The 17707-nt window shown below is 44.0% G+C and overlaps 1 protein-coding gene across 1 annotated transcript in view; it reads right to left on the minus strand.

Annotated features, from left to right (window-relative positions):
- Window positions 1-608: 608 nt before the first annotated feature.
- The window catches only part of KCTD3 (potassium channel tetramerization domain containing 3), a 290532-nt gene continuing 273433 nt past the window's right edge, over window positions 609-17707 (minus strand). The window contains exons 16-18 of the mRNA XM_069233892.1: window positions 12179-12363; window positions 11928-12066; window positions 609-2221 (exon numbers count right to left, since the gene is read on the minus strand). Coding sequence (XP_069089993.1) covers window positions 1642-2221; window positions 11928-12066; window positions 12179-12363 — 904 coding nt within the window. The 3' untranslated portion in view covers window positions 609-1641. The remainder of the gene's footprint in view (window positions 2222-11927; window positions 12067-12178; window positions 12364-17707) is intronic.

Below are 17707 nucleotides of genomic sequence, written 5' to 3' on the forward strand. Positions count from 1 at the left end.
AGTAGAACTCTGAAGGATGGTGGCCTCTGTGGGTGTGGTCTTCAGTCTGGCTTTGATTGCCTGGAGTTTGGTTCGTTTTAAAATGGTGTGACTAGATTACCTAACAGCTGTGTTTACAGCCTCAGCTTGCATCTGTGCAAAAAGGCCACAGCCCTCTGTATGACGGTCTAGACCCAAACATCATACGTCGGTAGCATAATGGTTTGCCACACCAATGGGCATTTCACAAGCAGCACAGGATTTGAAACCACAGAGGCGTGGGAGATTGCATTATCCAGAAAATTACGTAATTCAGAAAAACAAAGCAAAAATACCAAATATATATTGGAATCTATGGCATGCAGGAAAAAAAAAAAAAGAACTTACGTTACTCGATTGGGCAGCACCATTTTGGAGCTGCAACAACATTTCCGTTGGGGATGTTTCGACCTCTGCAGAAAAAAACTGATTCGGTCCACCTGGATACAAGGGAGGATACTGCTGGTAGTTTCTGCTTTTATCGCCACAGCAGGATTACTAACTAGTGGTCAAAATGCGCGTGCAGCATCAAAGGTAAGGATTCAGGCAACACAACTGTTTAGGTGGTCTGAGAAAGGCAAACAGGGTAGTTCATTAAAAATGCAGCAATTATTTATTTATTTTCTGGTCCTCTTTAAAAGGTGTAAACATAGATTCATAGAATTATTTCATTTGGTGCTTGGTTAAACTTTTAAATACGAAACCATTGTTAAAAACGATAAAACCTAGAGACACGGTAATTCGTTTCGAAATATTACAAATGAAAGGTTGTAGTGGAGAGTTGCATGCTATCCAATATTACAGTTATATGCTTTTCTAACAAAAATATTTCACGTTACTTTTTATCCATATGCCTTTTTCTCAAATAGCAGCTTTAAATTAAATATTTTCCTATGGCAAAATCTCAATCCCATGCTAGCCATAATTTGTGCATTACTTTTTTATTGTTAAATATTTAACTTTAAACGGTTTAAAAACCACTCATGACGGCGAAAACGAACATACCTATATATATCTGTCTTTATATTTTCTTAAATACATTTTCATGTATACCTTAACATTAGAAGTGTGCACATTTTAAAAAATATGTTGAGCTGCAACTGGAGGTAACAGCAGCTAGTCGTTTGGAAAATATTTTTGGAAAATTGTAGCATATAAAATTAATATATTTAAATTCAATAATAAAAACCTATAGTCATCAGGAAAAGTAAACTCTTGCAGAAACAGGATCTGCCTTTAAAAGCAAACTGAGTTAACCATTCTGATCTGTCTTCTACATGAAGGAATGGGCTTGCAGTTGCATATAATGGCAAGGAAAGACAGGTATTTCACAATAATTTAATAGTGAGGAGGCAATGATTTATCTAGTACACGCATGTCCTAACTACACTTGCGTCTAGCTTAACAAGCATGCTACACAGCACAGAGTTTGTTGTCAGGTGCACAGCACTGGTACCATCTAGCTCATAGTAACAAACATACTTTAAGGGTTTGAGTTTAGATGTTCCTTAAAAAGATTAAAAAGTGCCTTATTGAAATATTAATTAGTTCGCATCCCTCTTTTTGCCCCCACTACGTGCTGGATGACGTAATCATTGCATGCATTCTCAAAAACGTTTAAGGTCACAAGCTGTACTCCTGGCTGGACGAGTCGCTTTTCTTGTGCCGTGGAGATGTGCTCGACTTTGTCGGTGAAGGGGACGGTGTACCACGTGACTCGTTTCCCGTTTCAGGAGCGCTTGGTGTTGGCGGGGCAGTCAAATGTGGCACGGGAACCACTTTTTTTCTCAGTAGGAAAGCGCCTTCAAATCCGCTTTTCTTTTTAGTGTCTGTTCTTCCTGACTCACTCTCCTCCTCTGAGCCTTTTTTCTTCACCTCAGGCACATTCTCGGGTGTCTTTTGAGGTTCAGACCCTCCATTGGAGCCCCTGCTAGCCCTCACTTCAGCAACAGACATCTTTCTATGAGATGTACTCTCCTCCTGTCCGTTCACTCTGACTTCATCTTGCATTGGCAAGCTGCTGCTGTTTTCGGGAACGCTGGGCTCAATCAAGTGCTTGCCTAGGTTAAAAGTCTGGAATTCTCTATAACTGTGAAAGCTCTCTGTCCTCCTAGCTCTTGCCAGTAAAGGGCTCTCTCGATATGGCCTTACAGAGCCATAGGTGGGAGTTTCGTGGATGGTCTCATGATGCTGCAGTTGGAGGCTGAAAAAAAAAAAGCAAGTTACGTTAGATTAAAAATGACCTTTAAGCAATGATCTTGTTTTACAATTGTTGATATTGCACCTGAGACTTCTGACTGCCTTTGACTTTCCACGACTTGACAATAAGATATCTTATCAAGTAGTAGGGGTGGATGCTTCAAGTTGCCACAGATTAGCAACATATTTAAAAACAAAGGGGATAACGGCCACAGAATGTTTAGAGGAACCAGTTAATTTATCTATAGTAACGCTCTTTCTGGTAGAGACTCTATCTATCCTGAAAATCCTTACCTTTTGAGTATTCCCTTAGTGGGAAGACTGGATCCGGAAACTGAGTAGTGCTTCTACATGCCAGTAGGTGGCACCGTGCAGCTCTGCACTGATGTTGTTCCACTCTGCAAATGACATGCGAGGCCTATAAAGGCACCACTCCTTTACAGTGATGTCAGTGGCTTTTGGGATTTCTGCACCCCCAGATGCAGAGCCCCAAAAGAAAAATAATGTCATGCATGTAGATTACTAGACTTGGTATCTTATTATTAGAGTCCAACCACAGGTCGCTGAGGAATCTGTGGCTAGAGAGTGTCTACCAGAAACAGCACTGCCGCAGGTAAGTAACTTGATTTTCTAATAGAGACCTCTAGCCGCAGATTCCTCATCGTTTCAACAGATACCAAAGCAGTACCTATTTAGAGGTGGATCTGTAGTTGGACTCAAACTAGAAAGTCTTGCAGGACAAAGTGGGCAAAGCGGTCCCAGAGAACCCGACTGCCCAGACAATAGCGCTTCATGATGGTAGCAGCTTTGGCCCTGGCAGAATGAGCAAGCAGTCCATCGGGATGTTACGCCCAATGTATAATAAATCTTAATACAGATCACAATTCAGAGGAAATGGTTCAGTTCTGCACAGACTTGCCTTTCTTTGCTCTACAGAAGCCCACAAACAGCTGATTGTTCACCTGGTGGCCTTTGGTATGATCAATATAAAAGTTGACAGCTATCTTAGGGTCGAAACAGTGGAGTTTCCCCTCCTCCTTAGAGGGGTGGGGAAGACATAGAACGCCAACAGGGTGATGTTTTGACAGACATGGAACAGCATCACATCATTAGGCGAGAAGGATGCTCATGTCCGCAAAACCAATTTGTCCGAAAAGAAGGTGGTGTATGACGGGTTGACACAGAGTGCCTGACGCTCACTCACTCACACACTGTGTCAATGTTATGGTAATGATGAACCCTGCATTGAGGGTGAGAATCCGTAAAGAGCAGCTGTGAGGACCAAGTTAATGTTCCACTAAGGCATGACAAAGGCATAGGGAGGAAACAAACGTCGTAAACCTGATCATGCAACCGCAAATAGGGTGAGAGACCCAAATGATACAAATATGTCACACGCAGAGGTACTGCAGAAAAGTTTATGGATGCAGTCTGACATCTGGGGAATATTCAAAAGGTGAGGAATCTGCAGATAGAAATCTCTATCAGGATACATTATTTAAAAGGATCAACAAATTGTCTCAAATTGTGTTCTTCTGTACTTTTGGAAAACCATTTTGCTTGAGCATTGGCTCAGTCCAAAAAGTAAAGAGAACAAAGGAAGGAAAGAAAGGAGAGGGATAATAGACAAAATAAGAAACAAGCTCGGATGTACAAAGGATTTGATGTTGACAACTCATAAGTAAACTGAAATATATTTTAGACAAAAAAGATAAAGAACAATTGAACAAGTTACTTATCAGTAATGCCTTATCCGGCAAAGACATTGGGCCTAATTATGAGTTTGGCGGATGGGAACACCCTTCCACCAAACTCCAGACAGGGTGGTTGCTGCTGTAGTAGCGACCACCCCGCCAGACCCATTACGAGTTACCCGCTAGGCTGACGGGCGGAAACTGAGGTTTCTGCCCGTCAGAATAGCGGGAAACTGGGTTAGCATTGTCTCCGGCTCAAAATCGAGCCGGCAGCAATGCTGTTGCCTGCAGGGCGCACCAGTAACCTTGCAATGTTCACTGTATGCACAACAGACATTGAACATTGTGATGGTGCTGGGCAGGGGGACCCCTGCATTGCCCAGGCCAAGTGCATGGGCAGTGCAGGGGCTCCCTTGCGCCCCCCTGCTCCTGTTCTCTGACAGCCTTTTCGTGGGGGTAAAACCGCCATGAAAAGGCTGGCTGAGAACGAAGCCGTAATCAGCAGGGCGGCGCTGCATGCAGCGTTACTCTGGCTGATTGTGACCTTCACCCGCCATCAACCCGTTGGGATCACCAATCCTGGTGGAGATGGAATTCAGACCTCCACAGCAGCGGCAGTCCTGACTGCCACCGTGAGGCTGGCAGCCTCAAGACCGTCAGCCTCATAATGAGGCCCTCTATCTAGCCCCAGATTCTTTACCTTAGAATTTACCTCAGGCGTCAGACTGGATCGGTAAATTTTTGATGAGACATTTCCCTGCTCGTCAGTAGGTGGTATAGTTCAGCTCTACATGGCATCGTCCACCCCAGAAGTGATATGCGCTGTGCATATAAAGGCACCACCCCAGCATGCTGACATAAGTTTAATTTTGTGCCTTTCCACAACAGAAGCGCAGAGCCATGAGGAGTACTGACCACTGGTGTGCCAAGCTAAGGCCTTAGAAGGGGTGAACCCTATCTTCTAAAATCATTTTTCACAGCGGGTAGGATGGGAGGGTCAGTAAGGAATCTGCAGCTAGATAGTCTCTACCAGATAAAGCTTTTCTAAAGGTAAGCAAGTTGCTCGTCTGATAGAGCCTCTTAGCTGCATATTCCTTATCTTAGAAAAGATACCCAAGCAATACCTGTCCTGAGGTGGGTCTGCAAACAGATTTAGATTAGGAAGTCCTTGAGGGCTGAACAACCATACCGCCTGTCATAACAGATCTGACTGTCCAGGCAGCAGTGATTGTTAAATGTATGAAGAAACGCCCACTTTGCGGCCTGCTGGATGTCCAGGTCAAGGACTCCATGGTTGCAGCCTTGGGCCTGGTGGAACGAGCATGCAAGCCCTTAGGAGGTTATTTCTTTGGTAGTGCATAGCAAATGTTAATGCAGACTATGATCCATCTTGAGATGGTCCTTTTCCGCAAAGCCTTTCCTTTCTTTTTTTCTGGTGAACCCAATGAAGAGTTGATTGGCCACTCGGTGTTCCTTAGTGCAATAAATGTAGAATGATAACATTCTTTTTGGGTCCAGGCAATGAATTTTCTTCTCCTCTTTGGAAGGGTGAGGCAGAGCAAAGAAGTGGGGCTGTGAAGTGGATTAGCCAAAAAAGTCCTGTAGGACCAAACGAGCAAACTGAGTGTTACGCCAGATCTGACTGTCCAGACTGTAGTGCTTTGTAAACGGTGCGAGGAAGCCCAGTTGCTGGCTGACAAATTTCCAAGACAGGAACTCTGCAAGCTAATGCAGTAGTCACAGCCTTGACCTTGGTAGAGTGAGCTAGCAAGCCTTTAGGAGGTTGCCTTTTGACCTATGCATAGCAGATTTTGATGAAGAGCACTATCCATCATGAGATGGTTTCTGCACTGCCTTTCCTTTACTGGCCCCAACATACCCCCGTACAGTTGACTGTCGACCTGGGAATTCTTTTGTATGCTCAAGGTAGAAGACAGCCTTCTCTAGAGGTCGAGCTGGTGGAGGCTTTCCTCTTCATAGATGGGTGAGGTGGAGCATAGAAGGTAGAAAGAGTGATAGATTGGCCTACGTGAAAGGAAGTTACCACCTTTGGTAAAAAGGATGCTCATGTACGACGGACCAACTTGTCTCGGTAGACAGTAAGTTATGGAGGATGTACAGACAGTGCCTGTAACTCATTGACCCTCCGGACAGATGTTATCGCCATTAGAAAGGCCATCTTGATGGTTAGAAGTCTGAGTGGGCAGTTGCCGAGCAGCTCAAAAGGATCGCACATCAGGAACATGAGAACCAATTCAAATCCCACTAGGGCATAATAAAGGGTGCTGATGGAAACATATGTTGGAGACCTTTTAAGAATCTATGTACGATAGGGGATTTAAAGAGGGATGGCTGGTCTGGCAACTGCAAAAATGCCCAGAGCAGCACCCTAATGGCCCAAGGAACCAAGGAAAGACCTTGGGAAAGGGTGCCGACAGTGGGTCAACATGTTGGTCTGTACACCATGCCACAAACTTTTTGAAACCGCAGGTGTATACCATCTTGGTGGAGAAATGCCTGGCTGCCAAGATAACATTGCAGACTTCAGGCAGGAGGTCGAACGCTGTCAACGCTGAATCTCCACGCATGAAGGAGAAGCGTTTTCAGGTTTGGGTGTAGAACCCTGTCCTGTTGCTGAAACAGAAGATCCCTCTGTGGAGGCAGCCTGATTGGAGGAGCAATACTCATTCTTAACAGCTTGGGATACCAGACTCTCTGTGCCCAATCCAGGACCACAAGAATTACATGGGCGTGATCATTCCTAATCTTTTTGAGAACCCTGGGCGGGAGTGGTATTGGTGGGAAGACATACAGGTAGCAGAAGCTCCACTTGAGACAAAATGTGTTTCTGAGCAAGAGCTGCCTTGAAAACTCCAGTGTTAAAAACTGCTGACGTTGCATGTTCTCAATAGAGGAGAACAGATCTAAGCAAGGTTCTCCCCACTGTGGAAAGAGACCTTGCATCACCTCTGGATGGAGACTTAATTTAATATTCGATAGGCTGAGTGTGTCCGCACTGGCATTCAGACAGCCAGCCAGGTGTTGAACCTCCAGGGAAAAGCCCTGACATTCAAGCCATGTCCAAAGGCGCAGGGTCTCTTGCTACAGGGTTCACAACCCCACCTCACTCGGTTTGTTGCAGTACCACATGGCGGTGGTGTTGTCCATGAACATATGCACCAGCCTTCCATTGCTCAAAGAAAGGAAGGCTCTTAATGCCAAGCGAATCGCCCGCAGCTCCAACAGATTTATGTGCAGCTTGGACTCCGTCAGAGACCAGAGTCCTCTGATCTCCACCTCCCCCAGATGACCACCCCAGCCCAGGGGTGACGCATCTGTCACTACCTTTAGATCTGGTTGGGGAAGGGATAACGGTCTGCCACTGATTCAATAGCGGTTATTTACTCACTACTGGAGGTCTTTTGCAGTTCACTCTGGGATCGGGACCATGTTGGAGAGTTTTTCCCTGGCGCTGCGCCCACCGGGCCTTCAGTTCCCAGTGTAGAGCCTGCAGATGCCAGCTGTCATCTCTCACCAGCAGGATGCAGGTGGCCATGAGACCCAAAAACAACAGAGTCAGTCTCACCGAAATCCATCTGAATCATAGCCTAAATATCCTAGACTCACTTGTTTGGAGGATCGGTCTGAAAATGCACTGTGGTCAGAACAGCTCCGATGAAAGGGAGCATCTGAGAAGGAGTGAGGTGCAACTTCGACATGTTGATAAGTGAACCCCAGCAAGTACCGGAGGTTTGCCGGAGTCTGAGAGTGGGTGACAACTTCCTGGGGGGAGTCCGCCTTCAACAGCCTGTCGTTGAGATAGGGGAAGACTAGAACCCCTGATATCGGCAGATTTATCTGCAACCACCACCATCACCTTGGTGAGTCCCCGAGGGCTGCTAGTAAGGTGAAAGGGAAGCACGGCATAGTGAAAGTGCTCTTGGCCCACCGTGAACCACAAGTAACATCTGTGAGAAGCCAGGATGGGGATGTGAAAATATGCATCCTGCAAGTCCAGCACTATCATCCAATCTCCCGGGTCTAGGACAAACAAAACTTGAGCAAGCGTGACCATCTTGAACTTCTCCTTTTTCAAGAAGAGGTTGAGAAGGTGAAGATCAAGTACTGGACCCAATCCTCCATCCTTCTTTGTCACCAGAATGTAATGGGAATAACAGCCACAACCTACTTTTGATGCAGGTACCCTCTCTATTGCTCACTTGGCCAAGAGAGCCAGCACTTCTTGATGGAGCACGGAGAGATGGTCCTCTGTCAGCCCATTATAAGTGGGTTACATGGGTGGTGGGGTTGTCACGAAGAGGAGGAAGTAGCCCCTTTGGACTATCTGGAGTACCTAACAGTTTGACGTTACTGAATGACAGTTGGGAAGGTAATGGCGTATACTGCCTCCCACTGGATGCCCATGATGGTCTGAGGGCAACCTAAAGAGGCTTGGAGCCAGCGGTGGCTGGGGTGGGTGGTAGACTCACCAGACCACTAGCTGGCCATGGTGGATGGGAAGGGATGGGCACTTGGAGAACCCTACTGTGGCCACAAATTAGGCATGGCACAGCCGTGCTGTCCTTGAAGCGCTCCAGCGCTAAATCAGCTTTGTGTCCTAAAGGGCAAGAGCCATCAAAGGGCTTGTCCATGAGGGAAGTCTGGAGATCCCCTGAAAAGCTAAATGTTCTCAGACAGGCGTGGCACCACAATGCCACTGATGATGTAATAACTCTGCCCAGCAAGTCGTTTGTGTCAAGTTCACAGCAGATAATGAACTTAACTGCATCCCTCCCATTGGCACCAGCCTTAGAGAATATGGCCCTGGCTTCCTCCAGGACCACAGGCAGCACTTACACAATCAAATCTATGGGAATAACGGTCGTATAAGCATGCGCTGTTCACAGCGGCAGGCTGTTGGAAGAGAACATTCTGTTACAGAAGGTGTCCGGCCTCGGATTTCCTATCCAGTGGAGTGGTAGGGAATGCACCAGGATGGATATGGAATGAAAAGGATTGGACCACCAAACTATCTGGGGGGTGTGCTGGGTGAGGAACCGGGGATTCCAAGGAGTGGGGCGATGGTAGCAGGCAATCTCTCTATTCACAGGATCCCCAGTGCAGGGCTTGGACCAGGCCCTGAGAAGGCCATCTGAAAGGGATTCACTGAATGGAAGTAAGGGTTCTAATGGGGTGGCTCCTAGCTGAAACACCTCTGTGAAGACATAAGTCTTGACTGCAAACAAGGGTACGTTAAGGGCCAGGACCTCAGCTGCCCTGCGCACCACCATTGCAAATGAGGTTCTCTCCTCTGTAACCACAGTAGAAGAATAAGAAACAAGACCCGTGTCAGGTGACCCAACCCACTGGCCTCACCCAGTTCCTCGTTACAGCTGTCCTGTTCATCCACTGGTTCATGTCCATAAGGGTCCATTGATCCGTCCCAAATGTCTTCCTCACCAGGCTTATCCATCAAATAAGGCACTGACTCCACTCCAGGAAGAATGTCTTCGGTCGGCATTGGAGAACACCCATCTGGCTCCGGGTCGAAGTCTAGAATAATGACGGGGATGGTGCTGCTGGGTACGTCGGCAGTCGAGTGGCTCCACTCTGGACCCAGCGAGAGAGCCCTGAGACCTGAATGGCACTGAAGGAGAACCCACTGGCATGGTCTCAGTAGGGGCCCCTCCGCACCCACGGAGCTCTGCCACCCAAAGATGAGGCACATGACCTCATAAAATTCTCTTGGCTGGGTGGGGGTTGCTCAGTCTCTGGGAAAATCAGGGAGGCATGGAGTGGACCTAGGGTCAGCCCCGCCGGCTCACAGGGCCTACAGTGTCACCACTCTTGTCTTGTTGGATGACTTCGACGGACACAGTGAAGTTAAAACACGTTTGGACTTCTTAGACTTTGGGACTTCCCTGATGACTTTGATGATGAACGCGAGGAGGGGCTCTGCGAATGGTTCAGGGACCTCGAGGATCACGGAGCTGACCGACATGAATTGCGAGGAGCTTGAGGTATCGCTCCCTCAGTCCTTCCACAGCGAGGGAGTGGGCCCAGAGACACATATGTATATGTGTACATACATTCTCCTTGCTGATAAGAATCCTTCTGACGGGGTTGTCTGAAAAAAGTAAAAGTGAGAGACATCTTCCCTTTCTCCCTGGGGGTGATATGACAAGCACTTACCTGGGGCAAGCGAGGATATAGTGTGTGGAGAGGAGGACCTCATCAATTGGATGTTGGCTGTGGGACTTCAAGATTTTGAACACCAGATAACTTTTTCAAACTAATGTGATACACTTCAACAGCTTCTATGATTGATTTGATCTAATAACTCACATCAACCTCCTGTATTCTGCACACTTCAAATTTGGACCTTTAGCAACAGTTCGAAAAGGAATCACTGTGTACAGCTACCAATTTCAATATGGGTTTTAAACAACTGAGTTTAGTTTTTTGCTGTTTTTATGGGCGAGCATAAAGCGCTCCTTCCATTCTGTAATCTCTCTTTGGGCTTCAAACCACGCCCATGTCACGTCAGTCACTTACACTGGTTTGTGGGCTTGCCTTTTAAAACCCGCTTGCTTTCATTTGTGAAAGGCATGCATACATCATGCCTTTTCCGGTGTTTAGCCCACCTACACAGCACCGGTAAACTTCTAAAAACATAAGAGGCTCGATGTTTTCAGCCTGGGGTCCAGACTACTTTATCTGTTTATTTTCCACGCAGCGCCATCGCGCTGCATTTTACATAGTGCGATCGCACTGCATTTTTTTTTCTTTAGAGCGTTAATAGCTCTATCTTGAGCAAATGCGAGACCCGTTGCATTGAAAATGCTTGTTTATCAAGTTATCATGTTCCTTGGCCTAGAAGCTGCCCCATTTATTTTTAACTAGTGCAGCAAGTGCTGGTTAATAATTCTGGAGTCCTTAATGAAATCTTAAGTGTTTTTGCTACATGTACTCATTATTTTCTTCTCCTTCATTGTGCGAAAATGTTGTCATTATGATTACTTTGCGAGTCCTGGAGAGGTGTAACAGAGGATCTGTTTTTTTGTTTACTCTATGTGCTCATCTTGTGTTTGGTACTGGAAACCACATCTCAAGGAATATGGGCAGTTCTGGAAACTACCTCCGATGTCCTATGTTCAGTTCGGGAAGAAAACTTGTACATGAGATTCTGGGGATCCTTTTTGGCATGTTGTGTAAAGTTTAAGTGGCCATATCTGACATTCTGTACTCGGTTGTGAGACTTTCTGAAACAGGATCTTGCAGCAACTACAGTGTCCTGGAAGAGATGGGGCAACTAGGGTTGAAGCACATGCAATGTGGGTTCTACAAATTCAACAAAGCCTCAAGTTGAAAACATCTATATGCTTACATTTTTAGATCTCTCTGAGCCTCAAAACAGCAGCATGCAGAGACTGAGAAAAATGGCTCAACACCTCCTGTATCGAAACTTTATCGCTAGTTCCTTACTTGTCTCTCTTCTGTCGATCCTCTGACTGAACTCATGCCTTTCACTATTCCATACATCAAAAAAAGCAGATCTTTTAGTAAGGTAACATGTCAAAGATGCTTTATTCAGTGCTAACAAGGACACAGCAGAATTAATCTATACACATTTTTTTAACTGAACCACCAGAGTCCAAATTTATAACTGTGGACCTACTCTACTTCCGCAAACTTCTAAACGCTCACCGCTTGGTGCAGCCCTACTGAACTGCTTCACACTAATTTATAATATCTTTGTAATGTCACAGCTCTGTTGCTGATTTTCCTCATTAATTAGTTCTATCCTCAGCTATCCCGTAGTTGTTTTCTGTTTTTATATATCATTTTCAATTAAAGAACTGTAATACGGATTGATCAAACTAATTTATAGGCATCCTCATAGCCACAGATTTCAACAATCAACAGTCTGGTTATTCACAATTGAGAAAATATAATTTCCAATATCCACATGTAAAACTATAATCAGCATTTCACAATGCAGTTTAAGATGTTTACCTCGTGTTAGAGTCACGTAGATGACTTTGCTGAAGTACCGAAGTGGCTGGGCTGATGTTGGGCGTGGCACACCGAGATGTGCTTAGATCACACTGATCTAGAAGCTTAAGCAGTTCCTCTTCCGTAGGCCCCCCAGCAGCTAAGAAAACAAAGGTACGTGATAAATAAGTAATTAAATAGCCGAGTCGCACTGAATGAATTCAATAATAATTTGCGCAGAAAGAATGTGAAGAAATCCCAAACGCACATACCTTTCTCTTCACTTTTGCTCACCATGTCCATCGCAGTAGTCAGATCCCACATTTGAATGCTCCCGTTCGAGTGCCCTGTGAAGAGGTAGCGTCGGGGCCTTGACCCCATTCTGCTGGAACCTTCACATTCTCGAACAGTAAATGAAGTAATGGTGGTACAGTCAACAGCCTGGATCTCACAGATCCTAAAAATGAAACCCAAATATTTGCACTTGTTATGGCAGCATATGAAATAATGTTTCTTTCGTAGGGGTCATCTATGAGGATCCCATTGGGTCACATTTGGATTTAATTTTTTTAGTACTCTAAACACTTAACACATATTTTTATTTTTTATCTTTGTGCCTCCAGTTAATACTCCTCAACTACTTTTCATTTACTTGCCAAATATATGTTAAGTCCATGTTTGGAACTGCTCATCAGATGTATTTCATTGAATAACTGACTTTGGATCACTCAATCACAAACAACATATCCATTCAAAGGAAACATCTGTCACTCATAAGAGCTATGATGCTGCCCATGTGGGGCAAACGTTCCACAAGGCGGACAGCAATAAGACAGATGTACTGGGATAGTATCCAATCTCAAAAGTCGACAGTGGAGTTGGAAATCATAGGTCTATGGTGTTTGTTCTAATAAACAGGTTACTAACCTTGGATAACACTGTTCCTGGTGGATAGTCTATCTAACTGCAGATTCCTTACCCTGAGAATATTCCTGAGACACCAGACTGGATCTGGAATTTGTCATAGCAGTGCTCGTGCATGCTGGCAGGTGGCGTTGTGCAGCTTAGAGTTGCCTTCGTTCCGCCACGGAAGTGACAAAGCGGAGCACCAAACCTGCAGACCAAAGTCAGTTTCTTGCTTGACGCCGCACCTCAGATGTAGAGCATTTACCAACTGTCGGTAATAGTGTACAGATCCCCAATTTGGGTCCTTTTTAGATGTTAAAAAAAGGCACAGAATGGGGAGTTCGGAGAGCGGTTAGGAGACTCTGGCTAACTTGTTTTTCTAACCGCAGATTCCTCACCTTCAGAATTGATACCCAAAGGAGTACTTCCCAAGATGGTGGGTTATTGTAGTGGGTTCAGACCAAAAAGTGATGCAGGACCAAACATTCAAAATATCCTTCCCGGTGCACCTGGCTGTCAAGGCAGTAGTCCTTTGTAAATGTGTACACATAATGCTCACATCACGGCCTGACAGATGTCATGAATAGGTACTATGCATGCTAACGCAGTGGTAACAGCCTTAACACTGGTGGATTGAGCATTGCTAGCACAGGTATATTAAAAAACAATAGTAATGAGTGTTTATGTATTCTGAATAAGTGATTTGTGTAGAAAATGTAATAATGTAGAAAAGTAATGCAAGCATTTGAAAATGTGATTAAGAAGAATGGCCACCAATGTTAACGAAATGTAATAATCAATGATTTAATATTATGAAATGTTGAATATATGTTTGACTAATGTAGTATTTGTCAGATCAAGGGTTATGCAGTAAGCTTTAGCTTTATTGATTGTAGGGCTTAATTTAGCGAATGTCTTGGCCTTCTTGCCAGGCCTCATGTAAAAGCTGTATTTCTTAACGTTTAATAAAATGGCTGTCCTAGTGAGTTTAACTGCGATTTCTATTGTATTGTTTAAATGTGCTCATAAAAGATGCTTTCTCATGAGAACCGACTGCTAGAAGATGATGTTCCTGTGAATGTAGCATTTTGTATGTAATTTGTGTGAGACTGACTTTCTCAGGAGGAGAACAATGGAGATACTGACCAGAGTGGGAGCTGCAACAATATTGTTACCTGACAAACCGGATGATGAGGACATTGCGAGACAAAACCAATCAACGATATGTGAACAGAGTAATAGTAGAATTAATAGATTTTGAGTTTTAGTTTTAATGGACAAAGTGTGACCATGCGATTAACTGACCATTAGGGGTTTGAGAAGTAGTTTTAGTAGTTTTGACTTAACGGAACTACACTGAGAAGAAAGCAGCATTTTTTTTGCCAGACATTCTGCCCTTGCATTTTGCCATAGATTAATTGCCCATTTTCTTGCTGGCCGAAAGGTCAATATTTCTTATACGTCTTGACAAAAGGCGTGCTTAACTTTAATGCTTAGAGACTTTTCGTTTTCTGAACTTTGATGCTGAACCCTGATGCCTTCCTGATCAACTGATGTCCTGAGGAGGAAGACTGACTGCTTGCTGATCCACACTGAGGATAGGTATTATGACCCAGACTGTTTATTATTATGCATATTTGTTTTTGATTTCTAGGTACCAACTGCATTGTTTTGATAGAGCCGTAGTTAGATGTTTTTCCAAATTTGTGTTACTAAATTGTTTTGCATGAAGCCCAACATGCGGATGCTAATCAGGTGTTAGTTAAGGATCCTCACTAATGAAATTATGATAACAGTAATTAATGTTTGATGAATTTCTCTGCTAAACTTAATGTATTAATCACATTGACGCAGTTGACTTTGTTATTGATTTGCACCATAACTTTAGAATGTGTTGTAGTTCAAGCTTTGATTAGATTACGTTTCGTTCGCCGCTTTGGACGGCCAGTATTGTTTCTGTATGTGTTTCATTTGATATTGAGATTAATCTACATGACCTTAGCATTGTCAATATAGGGAAATAAATATTCTAACTTTTACTAAAAGGTGTGGTTATTCATGACCGAAGGGTCATGATGCCTGACAATTACTGACTCCACTGATTATTGATATTATTGATATTGATTATTGTGTATTGGTTATTGATTATGTACTGGAGCTATAGTAAGAACATTCTAATTACGAGTCAAAAGGTTCATCAACCTATTCACGTCCCCTTGTAAGTTTACTTATTAAGGTCAGACGCGCTAAAAAAGATGGTAGCAGAGGTAATAGTTAGTCTCCTTAAGAGCTTATTATAGACGTCTGATACAAAGTAACAGGTGTTAACAGAGGTGGTAAGAGAGGTAATGGTCAGTTTCCTTAAGAGCTTACCATAGATGCCCGGTACTGAATAATAGGGGAACAGAGATGGTAGCAGGATTGAAGGTGTTCACAGAGATAGTAGCAGCTGGATGAGTTGGTCCTTTGAGAGTTCATTATTATTGAGATTTGGATTTCGTTTTTCAATGATATTAATTGGAGAGAAAATGTTCCCTCAAGTCCAGAAATGACTTTCCCAGAATCCTGGATCCTGTTAATGGTTGTTTGAGGGTGTTCTCGGCGTTCTAGTGACAGTGTGAAAGAAGTAGTTTGCGCTTGCACAGCTTATGCAAATTGCAGGTGAATTGTGAGGTTTGTAAGGGTTTAGGGAATTTGCGTACTCCAAATGAAGTTGTAGAAGGAGTGTGAGTACTCCGCAGTGTGAGAGTAGGGAAGTCGTCGAACTTCATATGTGTGTGGCGCTGTGTGCTAAAAAATTATCCATGTTGTTGATGTACGGACCCTGAGTGGTCTAAGACTCCAGAGAATATTGAAAAGTGTATGAGATACTTGGTTTTTATATTGTAATCTGTTTGGTTTAGTAGGTTGATTGTGCGTGGTCAACAAGTCAGAGTGTGAGTAAAGTGAGTGAAAAACTTTTGACTGAGCTTTGGAGAGTCCTATGTGCACCATGACGGACCCATTGATCAGTTGAGAGTGAAATTTGCGGGTTGAATTTTGCTTGCGAATCTGGGAGACCGAGAAAGAAGGAGTAGCTGTAAGTGCGGGAAGAGCCAGCCGTGAAAAATTCATAAGGTTTCAGGAGTGACTGTGTTACCCTTTTTGTAGTAAACCAGCAGGTTTGTTTTTTGTTTTTGATTAGTGCTCGCAATATTTGCATTAGTTTGTTTGAATCGAAGTTTGGGAGGACAAGCTGCTCGACTTTGTCAGCCACAGTACATGTGAGTGTGATGTCATTGGAGCCGCGCTGGGATAGGTCGGTTAGTGAGAAGGGTCGTGTACAGATTGGCAGCCATCCGTGAGAGGCAATTGGTTGAGAAGGTAGTTGAAAGTGATTTTGGGATTAAAAGTCACTTTCTGATTTGATTCTGAATAGCAAAAAGGTCGAAAAGATAAACATTTTCAAAGCATTAAAAAGTGCCCTGAGGGGAGATACATATATTACAACATGTGAAGGCGAGGCTACACAGCCAGAAGGTACACTGGTTTACACTGTAATGGAAGAGAAAGGTGTCGCGCCATGTCTTGGACTAAAGCAATGGAGCAAATTGACAGAGAAAGATGGGAACTTAGGCGCATATTTATACTTTTTTTAGCACCGCATTTGCATCATTTTTTTATGCTAAAGGGGTGTAAACTTACAAAATACAGTTGTATTTTGTAAGTTTGCACCTGTTTTGCGTAAAAAACATGACACAAATACAGTGCTAAAAAAGTATAAATATGGCCCTTCGTATTTCCTACAAATGGGACGTTCAGTTTGAGGGTTTTGGAGCATTTAAGGATGGTGCTTTATGAATCGAAGCTGGAAGCTGTAACAATATTGTTACCTGACAAACCGGATGATGAAGACATTTTGAGACAAACCAATCAACGATACATGAACAGAGTAATAGTAGAATTCATAAATTTTGAGTTTTTGTTTTATTGGACAAAGGATGAACATGCGATTAATTGAACAATAGGGTTTTGAGAAGTAGTTTTAGTAGTTTTGACTTAACGGGACTACACTGAGAAGAAAGCAGCATTTTTGTAGCCAGACATTCTGCCCTTGTGTTTTGCCACAGATTAATTCCGAGACCAGCACAGTTTGAGCTATTAGCGATTTGGAAGTTAGCAGCCAGACAGCAACAGAAATTCGAGAGGAGGATGAGAAAAGCAGAAAAGCCTCTAGCAGAGGCTAGATGGGACAGTGTTCAGAGAGTTTGGAGGATGGAGACTTTGCACGGAATTAAGTTGTTTCCGGCAATTATGCAGGACAAAGAGAAGGAAGGAAGGAAAGCTACTAGGAAGACTAACAAAAGTCCGTCCGACAGTAGGGAGGCCAGAAAGTCTTCAACAGTGGAGGAGGAATCGAACGATGAGTTTATCACACAGTTATTGAGAGATTGCCCACCACCATATACAGTACATGAGAGTGGTCCGAGTACCAGTGTGGATTCGACAGCCCGACACAGGATATTGGGACAATGAGTTCAATGCAGGTTAATGCTAGCCTGACATATAACGCGATGCAGAGTGGTCTTAATGTGCCTACTACTTCTATAGTACAGAATCAGGTGCATCCGCCACAGGTTCAGAGAATTTATCCTGAAGTGCCCATTAACTAACTTAATGGTGCCTACGGAACAGGTCTACCCGAGACCTATATTGGTTCAGACTGAACCAACTCCAATTTTACTGCCCCAAGTGCAGCCGCAGGCAATGCCAAGATTCACTCCAGTAACAGGGACACAGTCAGATATGACTCTGATAATGAATCAAAATATGAGAGTCACTCTCCCACAGAGTGTAAGTGGTAGAAAGAGCCCCAGATGCTACATTGCTACCTATTACCATTGGTCCAGCCGTAC

The sequence above is a fragment of the Pleurodeles waltl genome, chromosome 5 (assembly GCF_031143425.1).
Source record: "Pleurodeles waltl isolate 20211129_DDA chromosome 5, aPleWal1.hap1.20221129, whole genome shotgun sequence".
NCBI lineage: Eukaryota > Metazoa > Chordata > Amphibia > Caudata > Salamandridae > Pleurodeles > Pleurodeles waltl.